A 17,855-nucleotide genomic window follows, 5' to 3' on the forward strand; every position below is an offset into this window, starting at 1 on the left:
AAAAACAACATTTCTTGTGGAAGTAGCAGTCCTGGGAGTGCATTCTGACGAAGATCAGCAAAGGTAATATAATATTTCTAATACTAATTCTGAGTTTAGGTTGCCCCGAATTTGGCGGGTGTCTGAATAGCTCGCCGTGATGGCTGAGCTATGTACTCAGAATATTGAAAAATGTGCTTTCTCCGTAAAGCTATTTTAAAATCTGACACAGCGGTTGCATAAATAATTCTTAAAATAATTGTTATGTATTTTGTCAACGTTTATGATGAGTATTTTTATAAATTGATGTGCACATTCAGCGGACGTTTTGGTGGGAATACATTTTCTGAATATCACGCGCCAATGTAAAATGCTGTTTTTGGATATAAATATGAACTTTATCGAACAAAACATACATGTATTGTGTAACATAATGTCCTAGGAGTGTCATCTGATGAAGATCGTCAAAGGTTCGTGCTTCATTTCACTGTGTTTTGGGTTTTATTGACACATGTCCTTGCTTGGAAAATGGCTGTGTGATTATTTTTGTCTATGTACTCTCCTAACATAATCTAATGTTTTGCTTTCGCTGTAAAGCCTTTTTGAAATCGGACAATGTGGTTAGATTAACGAGTGTATCTTTAAAATGTTGTAAAATAGTCGTATGTTTGAGATAGTTGAATTATGACATTTTGTTGTTTTTGAATTTTCCGCCCTGATAATTCACTGGCTGTGTCCCGCAGGGACGCTGGCGTCCCACCTAGCCCATAGAAGTTAAAAGTTGTGAGCTTACGCCACGGGACTTAGAGGTAATTTGTGGTTTAGTACTGTACCCTGTGTCACCACTTCATTGCTCCAGACCAGCGCAAGGGGGAGTTAGAGCACTGAGTATGCTTTTGAGTCCTACTAGGTCTCTAACTGACAATGACTGGGCGACATAAACCTAAATAGAAACTGATAATTGAGCACGACTTCAGTATTACTTACTAAAACAGTTTTTACACTAAGGTTGTTATTCTTTTATTTTGCTCTTACTGTAGTAGTGTAGGCCACTCCCGACCGGTCACGTTGTACTGCACCTGAGTGGTGCAACGGTACAAGACACTGCATAGCAGTACAAGCTGTGTTACTACAGATGCTGGTTTAATACCCGTGCCGGACTCGACTGGGAGACCCATGAGATGACTGTAGGTTTTTCTCCCTCTAGAAACAGAAATAATCCTAAATAATAAATCTTTATGCTTTCATTAATAAAATAATAAAAATACTCTTCTTTCAAAATGCCGATGTTTATTTAGTTATGGATCCATAACGAATTACTATTGGAATAAATATCACTCAATTACAGAAATATCCTCCAATCCTCTATATGTAATTATTGGCAGAGAGTCACGTCGATATACTGTAGGCCTACCGTAGACGACATGAGTCTCACTAGTGTTGAGTGAATGTGCTGTTAAAAGTGGTGTAGGTCTTATTTATTTAAAGAGCATGTTGAAGTTAGAAGCAATAGGATTTGAAGTAATAGCCTACAACTATTTTAGCACCATTTTGCGCTGGTCTGAGACAAGCATGGGGACTGGTCTTGATAAATCAATGAGATTTTTATTCACTGAATCTACATTTGGGTATTGGTTGGACTACAATTATACAATTAGGGTGTAGAAATGTTATGCTCTTAGTGTAACCTTTATTTAACTAGGCAAGTCAGTTTAGAACAAATTCTTATTTACAAGGACAGCTTACTCCTTCCTCCTTGTCGGGGAATTGAACCCCGGTGTCCCACAGGACACTGGATTATTTTGCTAAATAGCCCAGTAGTGCACACCCAACCGTCACTTTATACAGCGCCATATTTTCCGTTCCATCCTAATGGAAACCCATAGGATTTTTCGTTTTCCTTGTAAAAGAAACACCATAATATTAATCAAATTAATCCCAAAATCTAAAAGTAATTGGAAAGGTAGATACAAATTATTTGTGACATTGTGGTTACAATAAAGAATGTAAACAAGATGCTGTGTTTTTATTTACAGTAGTGATGGTCGGCTGGTGGCATTTTGAAAACCAAAACAGGTTTTCAAACACTTGTAGCCCAATTAGCAGGACAATAGACTCTTTATAGCCCGGCTACTGTAGGTGTGAACATCCCCCTACCTGCAATGTATTCAATGCTTAAGTACTCTGAAGTGTTACATTTCTAACTCAAAATGTTTCATTGTAAACATTTTTATGCTTTCGTTAATAAAATAATAATAAAAATAGTCTTTCAAAATGCTGATGTTTATTTAGTTATGGATCCATAACGAATTACTATGGGAATAAATATGAGTGAATTACAGAAATATTGCAACAAAGTTGACTAATGAAGGTAAACAAATTGTTGCTTACTGGAAAGTACTCTTTCAGACGACATGAGTCTCACTAGTGTTGAGTGAATGTGCTGTTAAAAGTGGTGTAGGTCTTATTTATTTAAAGAGCATGTTAAAGTTAGAAGCAATAGGATTTGAAGCAAAAGCCTACAACTATTTTAGCACCGTATCACGCTGCTCTGAGACAATCATGGGGACTGGTCTTGATAAATGAATGAGATTTTTATTCTCACTTAATCTCTGTTTGGGAATTGGTTAGACCAGAATTATAAAAATAGGGTGCAGAAATGTTATGCTCTTAGTGTAACCTTTATTTAACTAGGCAAGTCAGTTCAGAACAAATTCTTATTTACAAGGACAGCCTACTCCTTCCTCCCCATCGGGGAATTGAACCCCAGTCTCCTGTGTGCCCTGCCCACATGTCACAAGGATTCTTTAGCAAAATAGCCCAGTACTGTACTCCCGACCGTCATGCTGTACAGTGCCATATTTTCCATTCTATCCAAACGGAAACTCTGAGTTTTTCGTTCTTCTTGGAATAGAAACAATAATATTAATCACGTTAAATAAGCAAGTAATAGTCAAAAGTTGGGACAGACCTACTCATTCCAGGGTTTTTCTTTGTTTTTAATATTTTCTACATTGCAGAATAATAGTGAAGACATCACAATAATGAAATAACACATATGGAATCAGTTAACCTCTACGGCAGGGGTGTCAAACTCATTTTAGCTCAGGGGCCACATGGAGGAAAATCTATTCCCAAGTGGGCCGGACCGGTAAAATCATGGTATATATAACTTAAAAACAACAACTTCAGATTGTTTTCTTTGTTTTAATACGATCAACATAAAACATAAAGCTGGAGCCTGAGGACAGTGTGTCCACAATAGTACAAGCACAACATCACTATTAATCATAAAACACCTCAAGTTTATTTGAAAATTCTAAAGAAAAAGAACACACAAACACACAATGCCTCAGTGATTAACAGAAGTATATCACAGATCACAGAACTATATCAGGGTGTCTCATGCAGCACTTTAAGTGGGGTTGCATAGTTTATTTGACTCCTGATACCTGGCATCTTTTAGCTTTCACCAGCGCATCAATATCAGGCGTCACATCCTGAGTGGCAGCCAACTTCAGGATGTGATTCAAGTGCTTGTGCGTGAGCCTTGAGCGCAGCTTTGTTTTATTTATGCTCATTACAGAGAAAACTTGCTCACAAAGATATGTGGTTCCAAACATGCACAACAGTTTTGCAGCTAGGGCTGTCAAGTTGGGGTAACCTGGCAAGAGATTCTGATAAAATGTGTCCAAGCCAGCTGCAGCAAATTTGCCCTTCATATCCGAGTCACACTGCAAGTCTATTATTTCAAGTTGGATGCTGACGGGCAGATCAGAGGGATTCACGGTGAATGGCGAGCAAAAAACGTTGAAGTCTTTCTCCAGTTCACCAAAAATCGGAAAGCGTTGCTCAAACTCCCGTAACAGTGCCGTTATTTTATCTTTGAACCGCTTCATGTCTGCCACATGTTGGGTCGCGCACACATTTTTCAGACAGGGGAAGTGAGCTGCATCACCACCTGCGAGTTGCGTCTCCCACAATGACAGCTTCAACTTGAAAGAACGCATGCTGTCATAATACTGCGTGACGACTTTGTTGCGCCCTTGCAGCTGTTTGTTCAAGTTATTCAGGTGCTCTGTAACATCCACCATAAATGCAAGGTCCTGCATCCATTCTGCGGAATGAAATTCTAACACTGGTTTGCCCTTTTCTTCCATGAACTGTTCAATTTCTTCTCGTAAATCAAAGAAACGCCTAAGCGCAGCACCTCGGCTTAACCATCTTACCTCAGTGTGGTATGGCAGGCCATAGATGTGGTCTTTCTCTCTGAGAAGGCTGTCAAACTGACGGTGATTCAGGCTTCTGGATCGGATGAAATTAACAGTTTGGATGACCACCTTCATGACGTTATCCATCTTTAATGACTTGCAACACAAAGCCTCCTGGTGCAAAATACAGTGAAAAGTCCAAAAATCACGTCCTCCATTTGCAGATTGCACTTTCTCTCTGAACTTTGTCACAACGCCTGCTTTTTTCCCGACCATTGAGGGCGCACCATCTGTAGCCAGGCTGACAGCGCGGGACCAGTCCACTCCGACCCTGTCCAGCGCGCCGACGAGTGCGGTGAAAATATCAGCTGCTGTCGTTGTATCTGTCATCGGCACCAACTCCACGAACTCCTCGGTGACGGTCAATGTGTCATCAACTCCGCGGATGAAAATGGCCAGTTGTGCAACATCTGTAATGTCCGTGCTTTCATCAATTGCAACTGAAAACCCAATAAATTACTTTACTTTTTGCTTCAACTGGCTGTCCAAATCCACTGAAAGATCGGAAATCCTGTCTGCAACTGTGTTTCTTGTCAGGCTGATATTTGCAAAGGCCTGGCGCTTTTCAGGGCACACAATCTCCGCTGCCTTCATCATGCATGTTTTTACAAATTCACCCTCACTAAATGGTTTTGAAGCCACTGCGATTTCATTAGCAATGAGGTAGCTAGCTTTCACTGCAGCGTCACTGATGTCTCGGCTGTGAGTAAACACAGACTGCTGTTTCTTCAGACCCGCCAACAGTTCATTCACCTTCTCTCTTCTCTGCTGTCCTTGAAAGTTGTCATATTTGTCGGCATGAAGACTCACATAGTGGCGACGAAGGTTATACTCTTTCAGCACTGCAACATGCTGTGAACACACCAAACATACAGCTTTCCCATTCAATTCCGTCAATAAATAGGAGGATGACCATTTTTCTTGGAACACTCTGCACTCTGCGTCCACTTTTCTCTTTTTTGACAGAGACATATTGGGGCAATGAGGGTGCCAAAGCACAAAATGTTAAAAGTAGAAGCCGTAATAAATATCGCGGGCAAAACAAAGTAGCTCATCCGGACTGGCTGCACTTGCTTGACCTACTTGCTCTGCTCCGTTATAAACGGTTTGCTTGCTTAACACAATTGCTATTGCGCCATCCAGTGGACGCAATTGGAACAGCAGTTTCTTTTATTGAAAAATGGCAGCTCATTTTTATACTTTACAAAATCATCTCGCGGGCCGGATTAAACCCCTTTGCGGGCCTGAACCGGCCCGCGGGCCGGACGTTTGACACCCCTGCTCTACGGGCTAGGGGGCAGTATTGAGAATTTTGGAAAAAATATGTGCCCATTTTTAACTGCCTCCTACACCAACTCAGAAGCTAGAATATGCATATTATTGTTCAGGTTTGGATAGAAAACACCCTAAAGTTTCTAAAACTGTTTGAATGGTGTCTGTGAGTATAACATAACTCCTATGGCAGGCAAAAACCTGAGAAGGTTTCATGCAGGAAGTACCCTGTCTGACAAGGTGTTGTTGTTCTTGCTTCTGTTTATTGAAGAGTCAGGATCTTAGCTGTAACGTGACAATTCCTAGGGCTCCAATAGGCTCTCAGAGCCCGGGAAAAACCTGAACGATGACGAGGCAGCCTCAGGCTGAAACACAGAATCCCCTTTTCCAAGTGTCCCATCAGAGGACAATAGAATTAGGCGCGTGCGCGATTCGAGCCCGTGCTGTATTTTCCTTCGGCTGTTTAGCTAATTGCAGATTCCCGGTCGGAATATTATCGCTTTTCTACGAGAAATTGCATAAAAATTGATTTTAAACAGCGGTTGACATGCTTCGAAGTACGGTAATGGAATATTTAGAAATTTTTTGTCACGTTCTGCGCCATGCGCTCGACCGTGATTTACCATTCTGATAGTGTCTAGAACGCACGAACAAAACGCCGCTGTTTGGATATAACGATGGATTATTTGGGACCAAACCTACATTTGTTATTGAAGTAGAAGTCCTGGGAGTGCATTCTGACGAAGAACAGGAAAGGTAAGACCATTTTTCTTATAGGAAATGTGATTTTGGTGAAGGCTAAACTGGGTGGGTGTCTAAATAGCTAGCCCGTGATGGCTGGGCTATGTACTTAGAATATTGCAAAATGTGCTTCATCCGAAAAGCTATTTTAAAATCGGACATGCTTTTTGTGAACGTTTATCGTGAGTAATTTAGCAAATTGTTAGTAAATTCCCCGGAAGTTTGCGGGGGGTATGCTTTTTCTGAACGTCACATGCTAATGTAAAAAGCTCTTTTTTGATATAAATATGAACTTGATTGAACAGACATGCATGTATTGTATAACATAATGTCCTAGGTGTGTCATCTGATGAAGATCATAAAAGGTTAGTGCTGCATTTAGCTGTGGTTTGGGTTTTTGTGACATTATATGCTAGCTTGAAAAATGGGTGTCTGATTATTTCTGGCTGGGCACTCTCCTGACATAATCTAATGTTTTGCTTTCGTTGTAAAGCCTTTTTGAAATCGGACAGTGTGGTTAGATTAACGAGAGTCTTGTCTTTAAATAGCTGTAAAATAGTCATATGTTTGAGAAATTGAAGTAATAGTATTTCAAACGTTTTAAAATCGCGCCACAGGATTCAACTGGCTGTTACGTAGGTGAGACGAATTCGTCCCGCCGGTCCCATAGAGGTTAAGTACAAAATCTTATTTTGAAGGACAGCCTACTCCTACCTCCCCGTCGGGGAATTGAACCCCGGTCTCCCTCGTGCCTACATTCTCTAGTACAGCCACTATTGAAGGCTATCAAATGCTTCTCAAAGATGCCCTCTGGTGGTCAAACTAGCACTAACTAGCATTAATGGTACTAGCGGTTCACACTTAAATAACGTGCCATAGAATTCTGCGGCACCATGCAAGCTGCGCCGCAGTACACTGCAACTTTTAAAGGAGAAACCGCTGTATGAAGTTGAGTTATTGTAAAAATATATATTTATAGAAACATTTTCTTTGATTTTGACTTTTAAGAAGTCTGGAGAGCCCTAGAGACAAAATACATATTTTGGATTGCCCCAGTGACTCATTCAATGGTACCTTGCAGTTCACTCTACCTCACACAGAAGTTTGTCTATAGCTGTTGACATCACATGAGCCTCTCTGAGCCAATGAAAATTTACAAAGCACACTTATGAAACAAGGTGGTGTAGTACCACTTATGTCACCTGGATGGCAGTATAATACACACCATTGAAATCACCACAGCAAGCTGAATCCAGCAATTTTTCAGATGTACAGTACATGTCAGACTTATAGTTTGTTTTAATGGATCCATTCATATTTGTCAGCTCAGTAGATTTTAAGGATTATATTAACAATCAAAGGATGTATGTAGTCTGTGTGTGTGTGTGTGTGTGTGTGTGTGTGTGTGTGTGTGTGTGTGTGTGTGTGTGTGTCTGACATTTGTATGCCTTGAGTGTGTGCATTACATTTTTTTTACGTGTAGGCCTAATGAAATGTTTCAAATGAACTTTAATCTTTCAATACACTTAGATCTGAATTTCATGTGATGTTGTGTTTCCTTACCGCAGTCAGTGGGCATGGGGGCCGAGGCCACCTGGTGGATGGTGGGGCGTGCTACACCACTGTGGGACAATGTGCTGTGACGGCCCAGGTCAGAGTCCCCCTCTGAAGACTCTGGCACCGGGACATCCTCTTTGGTCATCTCCCGCCCAGGGCCTATAGACACACAGACAAGAGCAGAGTAATAAATAAGTTTTAGGCTACATCAGCAGTTATCACATGTGCTTTACAGTACATTGCTATCAAAGCAGAACATAAATGAGAAAATGGATGGCAATGGCATGCAAATAAAAAGGTCTGATTCTCCTAAACGTACGGCCTATCCATTCATATGCCCAATTACTTTTCTAACAGGCATTCTTAAAGGTTTTAAAAGGTCACTTGGTCCAAGTCCAACACCACTGCATGGATTTTGGGCCACACCTGTCTTCTAAAAAAATTACTTCCTCAATGCCATCGGAAGAATCCCGGAACATATTCCAGTCTGTGCTAGCAAAACAGTCCTGTAGTTTATAACGTGCTTCATCTGACCACTTTTTTATAGACCGAGTCACTGGTTCTTCCTGCTTTAATTTTTGCTTGTAAGCGGAATCAGCAGGATAGAATTATGGTCAGATTTGCCAAATGGAGGGTGAGCTTCTGTTTTCCCTCTGGTTGCGCATTTAACATGCTGATAGAAATGAGGTAAAACTGAATTAAGTTTCCCTGCATTAAAGCTATTTGACAAAGAAGGAAAGTGATGGAGTGCTGCATCAGATGACCTGGCCTCCACAATCACCCGACCTCAACCCAATTGAGATGGTTTGGGATGAGTTGGACAGCAGAGCGAAGGAAAAGCAGTCAACAAGTGCTCAGCATGTAGGAACTCCTGCAAAACTATTGGAAAACATTCCAGGTGAAGCTGGTTGAGAGAATGCCAAGTGTGTGCAAGGCAAAGGATGGCAATTTGAAAAATCTCAATTATGAAATATTATTTTGATTTGTTTAACACTTTTTTGGTTACTACATGATTCCCTGTGTTATTTCAAAGTGTCAATGTCTTCTATTATTCTACAATGTAGAAAATAGTACAAATAAAGAAAAACCCTTGAATGAGTAGGTGTGTCCAAACTTTTGACTATTACCTGCTTAATTAACGTAATTAATATTATGGTGTTTCTATTCCACGAGTAGGTGTTCACTCACCTCGACATCATCGCTTTTAAAAGTGCAAGAACGTGCCCGAAACGGTATCACTTTTCCACAGTGAAAAGTCATAGCCGCTTTGGCGCCGTCATTTTTAGTCAAATGACAGCATACCCCGTTTCTGGTTAATGGTTGATGACAACAGCCATGTGAATATGACAACAGGTTGATAGCAAGTTAATTTTGCGATTTTAACAAACATATTATTGTGAGTAAAACAAGGCTGTTTGCGGCCGCTATAGTAATGTAAAGACAGGCCATTGACGGCCGCTATGGGTTCTAAAGCGTTAAAGTCACCATTGGCCTCATGGTGAAATCCCTGAGGGGTTTCCTTCCTCTCCGGCAACTGAGTTAGGAAGGACACCTGTATCTTTGTAGCGACTGGGTGTATTGATACACCATCCCAAGTCTAATAAATTAATTGATCTTGCTCAAAGGGATGTGTGATGGAAATGTTTATGTTTGTGCTTTTCAAAAAAACAATGTGTTCTGTTTGTGCTTTTCTAATAACCCATTTGTGTTCATGCAAGTGACTGATTGAACACCTGGAAGAAATCCTCACTGTAGTATCTGCAATTTGGCAGTATGCCCAAACCCATGTTTTGAGAATGATATCTCAGTTTCAAGGTCTCAGCTTGGAGAGAAGAAGCCTCGTGAGGTATTGGTCTGCCACATGCATGAACCAGTATTGGTCAGTCACATGAATTATAGCAAACAAATAATGAATAAGCTAAATCATGCAAATATTACTTTCTGTGTAATATCAGGAACTCCTGATCGACATGTGTACTTGGTGCATTGAGTTGGTTGGAACCTCTCCAGCGCGCTGATAACAATTATTAATTTAAGATGGACTTTGAGTAAGAATTTCCACGACAATTTGGCATCACGAACATGATGATTGATTCTGCCTGCGGAGCTTTCCAAAGGGGGTCTGTAAGGAAAACCGGTGGCGCATTTTATGAAGCGTGAGGGCAATTCCCGTCTGACCAAAAGGGGACGAGGACCCGCCCAGACCAAACCCTTAGAGTGAGCTGCCCAGGAGACACATCATCCGTGAACAATTGAGGGACTGCAATTGATTTCAGTAAGTCAATTTAAATAATTTTTTATAGATATAAATTATAAAACCAATAAACAAAGATGTAGGAGGGTACCACTAGCCTTAAGTAATAGCATGAGGTAAATGTAAAAGTTGTGTGATATGACATATTAAGCATAAGATTTAAATTTTAGATAAGAGGTTGAAATTTGGATATTAGGATAATAAGATATTGACAGTGTCCCTGTGTAAGAATTTCCACAACAGATGTCTGCTTTTATGTTTTTAACCATCTACCAATAGGTGCCCTTCTTTGAGAGGCATTGGAAAACATTGCTGATCTTTGTGGATGAATCTGTGTTTAAAATTCACTGCTTGACTGAGGAACCTTCCAGATAATTGTATGTGTGGGGTACAGAGATGAGATAGTCATAAAAAAGAATCATGTTTAAATACTATTATTGCAAACCAACATAGTGAGTCTACACATCTTATATGACTTGATAAGCACATTTTTAACTCCTGAACTTATTTAGGCTTGCCATAAGAAATGGGTTGAATACTTGACTCAAGATATTACAGCTTTTCATTTTTTATTAATTTGTAAACATTTTTAAAAATACAATTCCACTTTGACATTATGGAGTATTAGCGCAATGTAATAAATATTTAATTCAGGCTGTAACAACAAAATGTGGAAAAACTCAAGGGGTGTAAATACTTTCTGAAGGCACTTTCTGAAGGCCCTGGATTGTTAATTGGACTCTTATGTCATTTCTTGTTAATTTGCATGACGTTCTACTGCACTGTTGAAGCTATCCATTAGGCCTAGGAGATAGCTTTAGCTTGCAATTACATTAAGTGCTCATTTCACAGACAGACTGCTACTGGGGCCAAAGATTATGAAACATATTACGAGCATGCAAATTCATAAGTGGATTTTTCAAACAGACATACATGTGGATTTGCTTGTTAACATGAACACACACTGCACACTCCATGAAACAAGTAAAAGTCAATGTCCAAGAAGTTATTTACTAGAGACATTATTCAGGTTCAGGCTTACGTTTGAGCCTTTTTGGAAACAATTATTGTTGACCAACATCATCCACACTGACTGCCAAAAAAGGTTGGAATAATAGCGGAGGTGCATAAAGATGACGGCCCCCGTGCACTTACCACAAATTCCTTGTTTTGCTAACTTCAGTGTATTGAACATTGCTCTCCGTTACAATTTTGTTATTTTTATATGTATATGTTATATGTTCAACATTTTTGCTTCACGAGGCCGGCAATTTGAAAAACCGAAAAAGGTAGATTGATTTATTAGTTTACAAACTCAGTGGACAGTGCTAAAACAATGACATCATATCTGAATTCTGCCATCTTTATGCACGTTCTCCATTGGAGTAGCCTAAGTGTCACCTATTTAGCCAACATATTACATAAAGGTGTAAAGCCCCATTTCACATTCAGCTCAGGGGCCCAGTGGCTTAAAACTTCTTATGGCGTGCCCAAAGTAAACAGCCTGTTACTCAGACCCAGAAGCTAGGATATGCATATAATTGGTAGATTTGGGTAGAAAACACTATAAGGTTTCCAAAACTGTTAAAATAATGTCTGTGAGTATAACACAACTGATATGACTGGAAAAAACCTGAGGAAAATCCATCCAGGAAGTGGGATTTTTTTGATGTGGGTAGTTTTCAATTGAATGCCTATAGATTATCTAATGGGTTAGGACCCAGATTGCAGTTCCTATGGCTTCCACTAGATGTCAACAGTCTTTAGACATTGTTTCAGGCTTGTTTTCTGAAAAATTAAGAAGAATGAGACCTTTCTGTCAGTGGACTGTAGAATCATGCAGTACTGGTTTGCACACGTGACCGAGTGCGCGCCCTTTATTGTTTTTCCTTTCTATTGAATACGCTATTGTCCGGTTGAAATATTATCGATTATTTAGACAATTGACAACCTGAGGATTAATTACCGGTACTATTAGGATGTATTCGTCTGCATGTTTTGACTGCCTTTGAGCCAGTGGATTACTAAACAAAACGTGCCAACAAAACAGAGTTTTTGGGATATAAAGAGGGACTTTATCAAACAAAACAAACATTTATTGTGTAGCTGGGACTCTTGTGACTGCAACAATATGAAGATCTTCAAAGGTAAGTGATTAATTTTATCGCTATTTCTGACTTTTGTAATTCCTTTACTTGGTTGTAAAATGTTTGTATGCTTTTGTAAGCGGGGTGCTGTCCTCAGATAATTGCATGGTATGCTTTCGCCGTGAAGCCTTTTTGAAATCTGACAAAGCGGCTGGATTAACAAGAAGTTCATGTTTAAACCGATGTTTAAGACTTGTATTTTTTATGAATGTTTATTATGACCATTTCTGTATTTTGAATTTGGCGCTCTGCAATTTCACCGGATGTTGTCCGGTGAAATTGGGTTGCTAGCGGAACGCCTGCGCCACAGAGGTTAAGTGGTCTTTGTTGTATTGTTTCAGGTAGAATCTACTTAAAAGCTATAAAAACTACTCTCCTAGTATAGGTTCTTTATTGGTACCAATGGAAATGCCTACAACAGCCAGGTGGCACCACCTGGGTAACCACACATCCTGCCTAGCCCTACTAAGAGAGAAAGGGAGACCTTTTCCACTGCCACCTGTCCTCTTTGATGCCAGGTAAATAAAGACACACACAACCACACACTAGTCTCAGAAAGCCCTAGGTCGGATCATTGTTAATGAGGGAGGCCACCCCTCTGCCTAGGGAGATAGACTACACACAGACACACTCATGGGCTACGTCAAAACCAACAAAAGACCGGTTACACACACACACAAACACAAAACTGGGATTCCCGGCTTTTGGCTGATTAGAAAAAAAATAAAAGTTGATAAAACTGTTGCCCCAAAAAATTACCGAGAGAAAAAAAATCCCATTTCAAAATAATGCTTTTTATTCATTGATGGAAATACATTTGACCATCATGATTAACGGTCTATAGGTTAATTTGCATAATAAAGTGGAATTAAATTGGTGTGTGTGTATTTTTGTTAAGCTACATGATGAATATCTAACACAACTAATCACATGCACAGCATACAGAGCCTTTTGAGCTGGATTTCTCCTGCAGCTCCTCAGCTGGTTGCAGTTAGAGTAAAATATGTGCTTTTATAAGCCCATTCATTGACAAACAATTCTAAATGCAATCCCATGTTAAAAACATTTTCAGTGCACACTTAAAAAGAGCTAGGCCTAATATTTTTTTTCTCAACTGGTAGCCTAATTGAAGAGCGCCTCCCATTCACAATTCAAGTGCAGGCAACAGGCTATCGGAGCGTCACCACCACTTTACAATGTGAGCTGGAGGCAGTATGCATTTTGAAAACACAGCCCTACTTAATTGTTTGAAACCTGACTGTTTTACTTCATATTATGAGGCATGTCTTACCTTGCTTCAAAGTAGCCTATAGGCAAATCCCACCATTTAAACGTGGAGGCAATTATTTTATAAAGACTTCAAAGGCGGAGCGTGAGTTTCAAGTTTGGGAAAGGTTACAATTTATCATACGATTTCTACCCATCTGCATGCCAGTTATGATTTTCATATGCACACTTCCGTGAACAGTTTAATTTCAATAATAATGTTTTTGTTTCTCAAAATCATTGTCACATGGTTAATCATAAAAATCTGAATTAAAATGATAAAAATCTACAAATTAAAATTAAACTAATGCGAAAGCACCAGCCTCTGCCATATGGACACATTGCCATATGGACACACTTTTCTGTCACATATTAAACAACTCTCACCAGGTGCAATGTTTAGAATGGAGTTTTCCCCTGAACTGCATTTTGTCAAATGCTTGAAAATTACATTTATTGGTTGCTTCATAACAGGAGTTGTGTGTTCTGTTCAAATGAATTACCATAATCTAAATATGATTTATGTCATTCTGAGCAACGTGGGTGGACTCCCCAATGCATATGGGTCTTTACATTTTTCAAATGGCCAGTAAATTAAAAAAAACATTCCAGTTCACATGGTCCGGCACTACATTGTCCTTTCGGAATTTTATTATTGTATCTTAATTTCACTAGGCAAGTCATTTAAGAACAAATTCTTATTTACAATACGGTCTACCTCGGCCAAACCCTAACGACGCTGGGGCAATTGTGCGCCGCCCTATGGAACTCCCAATCACAGCCAGTTGTGATACAGCCTGGAATCGAACCAGGGTCTGTAGTGATGCCTCTACCACTGAGTTGCAGTGCCTTAGACCGCTGTGCCATTCGGGAGCCCATATCTGAACTCCATATCTGTCCCTCAGAAATTAACATGTCATTGTGGCAGCAGTTAGCAATAGATACTCCAAAGTGGGATAGCTTTTTGACTATTAACCAGGCCATCTATACAATTACCAAAAGCCCTGTATAGCCTATTTGGGTGTTTTGTCATTTCCCGCTAGCTAGCTAGCAGCAGCAAGAGACATGATAATCTTGTTAATTTACTATCACAAACCAGCACAAGGGATCCTGCTGAGGCGTGAGCTGTAAATATCATATGCATTTTATCAACTAGAAGACTCAATAGTCAGATTCAACCCGGTCTAATCGAAAACAATATTTCGACTAGACCGGGTTGCTAGCTTAATAAGTCAATTTCATGCAGACAGGCTCTGCATCAGTAGTTGACGCTAACTACACAAGAGTTACCCATTCACATACACCGCTGTTCATTTTCGCAGATACTAGTTACGGTGTCATTCACGAGTAAATTATGATGCTTACTCAACATTGTAAATGGATGACAATGATATGAAAAGGTAACGTTAACTTACGCTCAGCTAGCTAGCTAGCTACACACCTGCATGAATGGCCAGAGCTGATCAGGCCAAGCTTGCTGCGCATAAAAACAACAACAAACCACAACCTCGTACCAATTTGCCACTCTAGCTATTGGTGCAATGTCAAACACTTTAGAGAGAACGACTTACAGTACCTGGTCTTCCTATGGAAAATGTAACCGGCGAGCAATCTGTCTCTGTGTTTGGTCCAGGATGCTCATGATGATGAAACAAAATTCCTCAACTCGATGTTAATGTTGACGTGTTGTGAGAAACAATAGTGGAATCTGCGATTCGGCTTCCAAATAAAAGTCCCCTATTGAAACGAATGCAAACCGATACAAATTGTGGAATCAAGCAACAATTGTACTTGATAAGGCTAAAACAAGATTTGTTTCAGCAATAAGGCATGAGAACCCAGGATTTATCGTGATAACTCCACCTCGGGCCTAACAACAGCTAGGAGATTTATCACATGATAATCCCCAGATTTGAGGGCCTTAAACTGACATATGGAATTGTTTTAAGATGGTCATACAATGGATCATGTATCTTTTTTATTTATTTTTGTTTTTTTACCCTGTTTTCTCCCCAATTTCATGGTATCCAATTGGTAGTTACAGTCTTGTCTCATTGCTGCATCTCCCGTACAGACTAAGGAGAGGCGAAGATCGAGAGCCGTGCGCCCTCCGAAACACAACCCAACCCAACCAAGCCACACTGCTTCTTGACACAATGCCCACTTAACCCGGAAGCCAGCTGCACCAATGTGTCAGAGGAAACACTGTGCACCTGGCTACCGTGTCAGCATGCACTGCGCCTGGCCGCCACAGGATTCGCTAGTGCGTAATGGGACAAGGACATCCCTGCCGGCCAAACCCTCCCCTAACCCGGACGACGCTGGGCCAATTGTGCACCGCCCCATGGGTCTCCCGGTCGCGGCCGGCTGCAACAGAGCCTGGACTCGAACTCAGAATCTCTAGTGGCACACTGCGCCACTCAGGAGGCGATGGCTCATGTATCTATTTGATTTTGAAATGTAGGACCCCTTTAGGTATAAAAATTTATATAAATAAAATATTTGATAAAATATTGAATTTGGCCTTTACTACTATAGCCCATAGAAACGCACTGAATAACACATTCATAAATGTCAAAAAGACAGTAAAAAAAAAAATAGATAATAAGGAATAAGGTTTTGAAGTGTCTGTTCTATATCTAGGAGATATAAGAAAGCTCAGGAAATATATATCGGTTTTTTTTTACACATATTTAACCCCTTTTTTGGATAGGCGCAAAACTACCTCCATACTTCCATAAATTGTTTAAAACGGTACAGTTTACCTTCAGAGGAGTTGTGTTCATGAGTCTGATTTTTTCATAGAGTGGTCATATTAGTTTGTAGGCCAAACCTTTCGGACGCAACAGATGTTTTCGTGAGAAAGATGTCTCATGATCTGACAAACACCATGGTAGAGCTCGGCCACCTTCCACCGCAGATGCAGAAGGTTGCCATAGGCGGATTGAGACGTCTCTAGATTAAATTGACAGCTTTTGATGGGGAATTGTGTTATGTTACTTAGATTGACGCAACGGTGCATCAATAGACTCTATGGGGTTTTAATGAATGAATAGAATTCTAAGTGTTTCCATGGTAAATGATTAGTTTCACGTTCATTCTTTGGCTAGCTAGTCTAATGGCACGGGAGATATGGCATTTGTAAAATGATTCATTGTTGCACAGGTAGGTTTATACAACCCCCAACTTTTGCAAACGAAATAGTAGCATGGACAAATATTGTGTGATGTTTTTTTTCTGAGTGAGATTAAGTTTATGAATTACTTGCCTGGGCTACGGGACAGGGGAATTATGACATTACTGAGTCATGGTATTTTGCAGCATTTCAACCAATCAGCATCCAGGATCCAAACAACCTCTTTATTTTACTTTATATAAATTCAACAAAAGACAATAATTACTTGATTTCACACAAAAACATGTTTACAAATCTGTTGAAATCACACTGTGGATGTATTAGACTTCAGAATTGCATTGGGGCATAATTATATTGCAATGTACAACCTTAGGTATGGATCTTGGGTCCATGAAATGGAGTATCGTTTTACTCTGTGACACCCACAGATTACAATTCTAAAGAGTTTACACAAATATTAGCGTTGTAGCTCTTATTGCGGAACTTCAACTGTGCGAAATCCCCTCACCATTCAGCCTATTGTGCGTATTGGACATTCATATTGTAATGTTTAAAGCTGATTTTGGGTCCATTAAATGGGGTATCAGCTTACTCGGTGACACTCAGAGAATACAACTGTAAAGATGTTTCACAAATATTAGTGTCGTAGCTTTAATTACGGGACTTTAACAGCGAGAAATAACATTCGATACTTTTTCCCGTTTGTATCAGTTTCAATTGAGACTTTTATTTTGAAGGCGAACCGCTGATTCCGCTATTGTTGTACCCAGGCAACGTATGTTCCAAAATGCGCACTTCCGTTTTGCGTTCTCCGGTTATTTCAGGCCCCATGGAAGATGGTAAAGTCTGAGTGTACCGATTGTATCTGTTGCTTTAAGCTACCCTGGGTCGTTGTACATCAAGCCTAGCACTGCGCAGCATTATTTTCAGCGTCAAACCAATCAAACAGCAGAATGTTTTCCGAGACGCTATCACATAAATTAGCAGAGCGTAACCAAATAAAAAAAATACTATACGTGTGATGTGACACAAACCCGTCGTAGCAAACTTCTGTCAACTTGCTACTGAGACTGAATGTGTTTAGTGTATAATCCGTTTTTTACTCAAGCTTCCGATCCAACCTGTTTCAAATGTAACATGAATAGCCCATAGTCTACAGACTATTGTCTTGTCCACTGTTTTTTAAAAAGAAAACCAATACAAATGTTTATCAGTGTTTTGTGTATTCATTT

General features: G+C 39.9%; 1 protein-coding gene across 3 annotated transcripts in view; it reads right to left on the bottom strand.

Annotated features, from left to right (window-relative positions):
• LOC115162611 (CAP-Gly domain-containing linker protein 4) overlaps window positions 1-15,452 on the bottom strand; it is a 101,670-nt gene extending 86,218 nt beyond the window's left edge. The window contains exons 1-2 of one of the 3 annotated variants that reach the window (XM_029714076.1): window positions 15,064-15,452; window positions 7,827-7,979 (exon numbers count right to left, since the gene is read on the bottom strand). In XM_029714076.1, coding sequence (XP_029569936.1) covers window positions 7,827-7,965 — 139 coding nt within the window. In that variant the 5' untranslated portion in view covers window positions 7,966-7,979; window positions 15,064-15,452. Of the gene's footprint in view, window positions 1-7,826; window positions 7,980-15,058 lie in introns of all 3 variants that reach the window. The other 2 variants (XM_029714075.1, XM_029714074.1) reach the window with 2 other exon arrangements.
• Window positions 15,453-17,855: the final 2,403 nt, after the last annotated feature.

Source organism: Salmo trutta, chromosome 25 (genome assembly GCF_901001165.1).
Source record: "Salmo trutta chromosome 25, fSalTru1.1, whole genome shotgun sequence".
In the NCBI taxonomy this organism is placed as follows: domain Eukaryota; kingdom Metazoa; phylum Chordata; class Actinopteri; order Salmoniformes; family Salmonidae; genus Salmo; species Salmo trutta.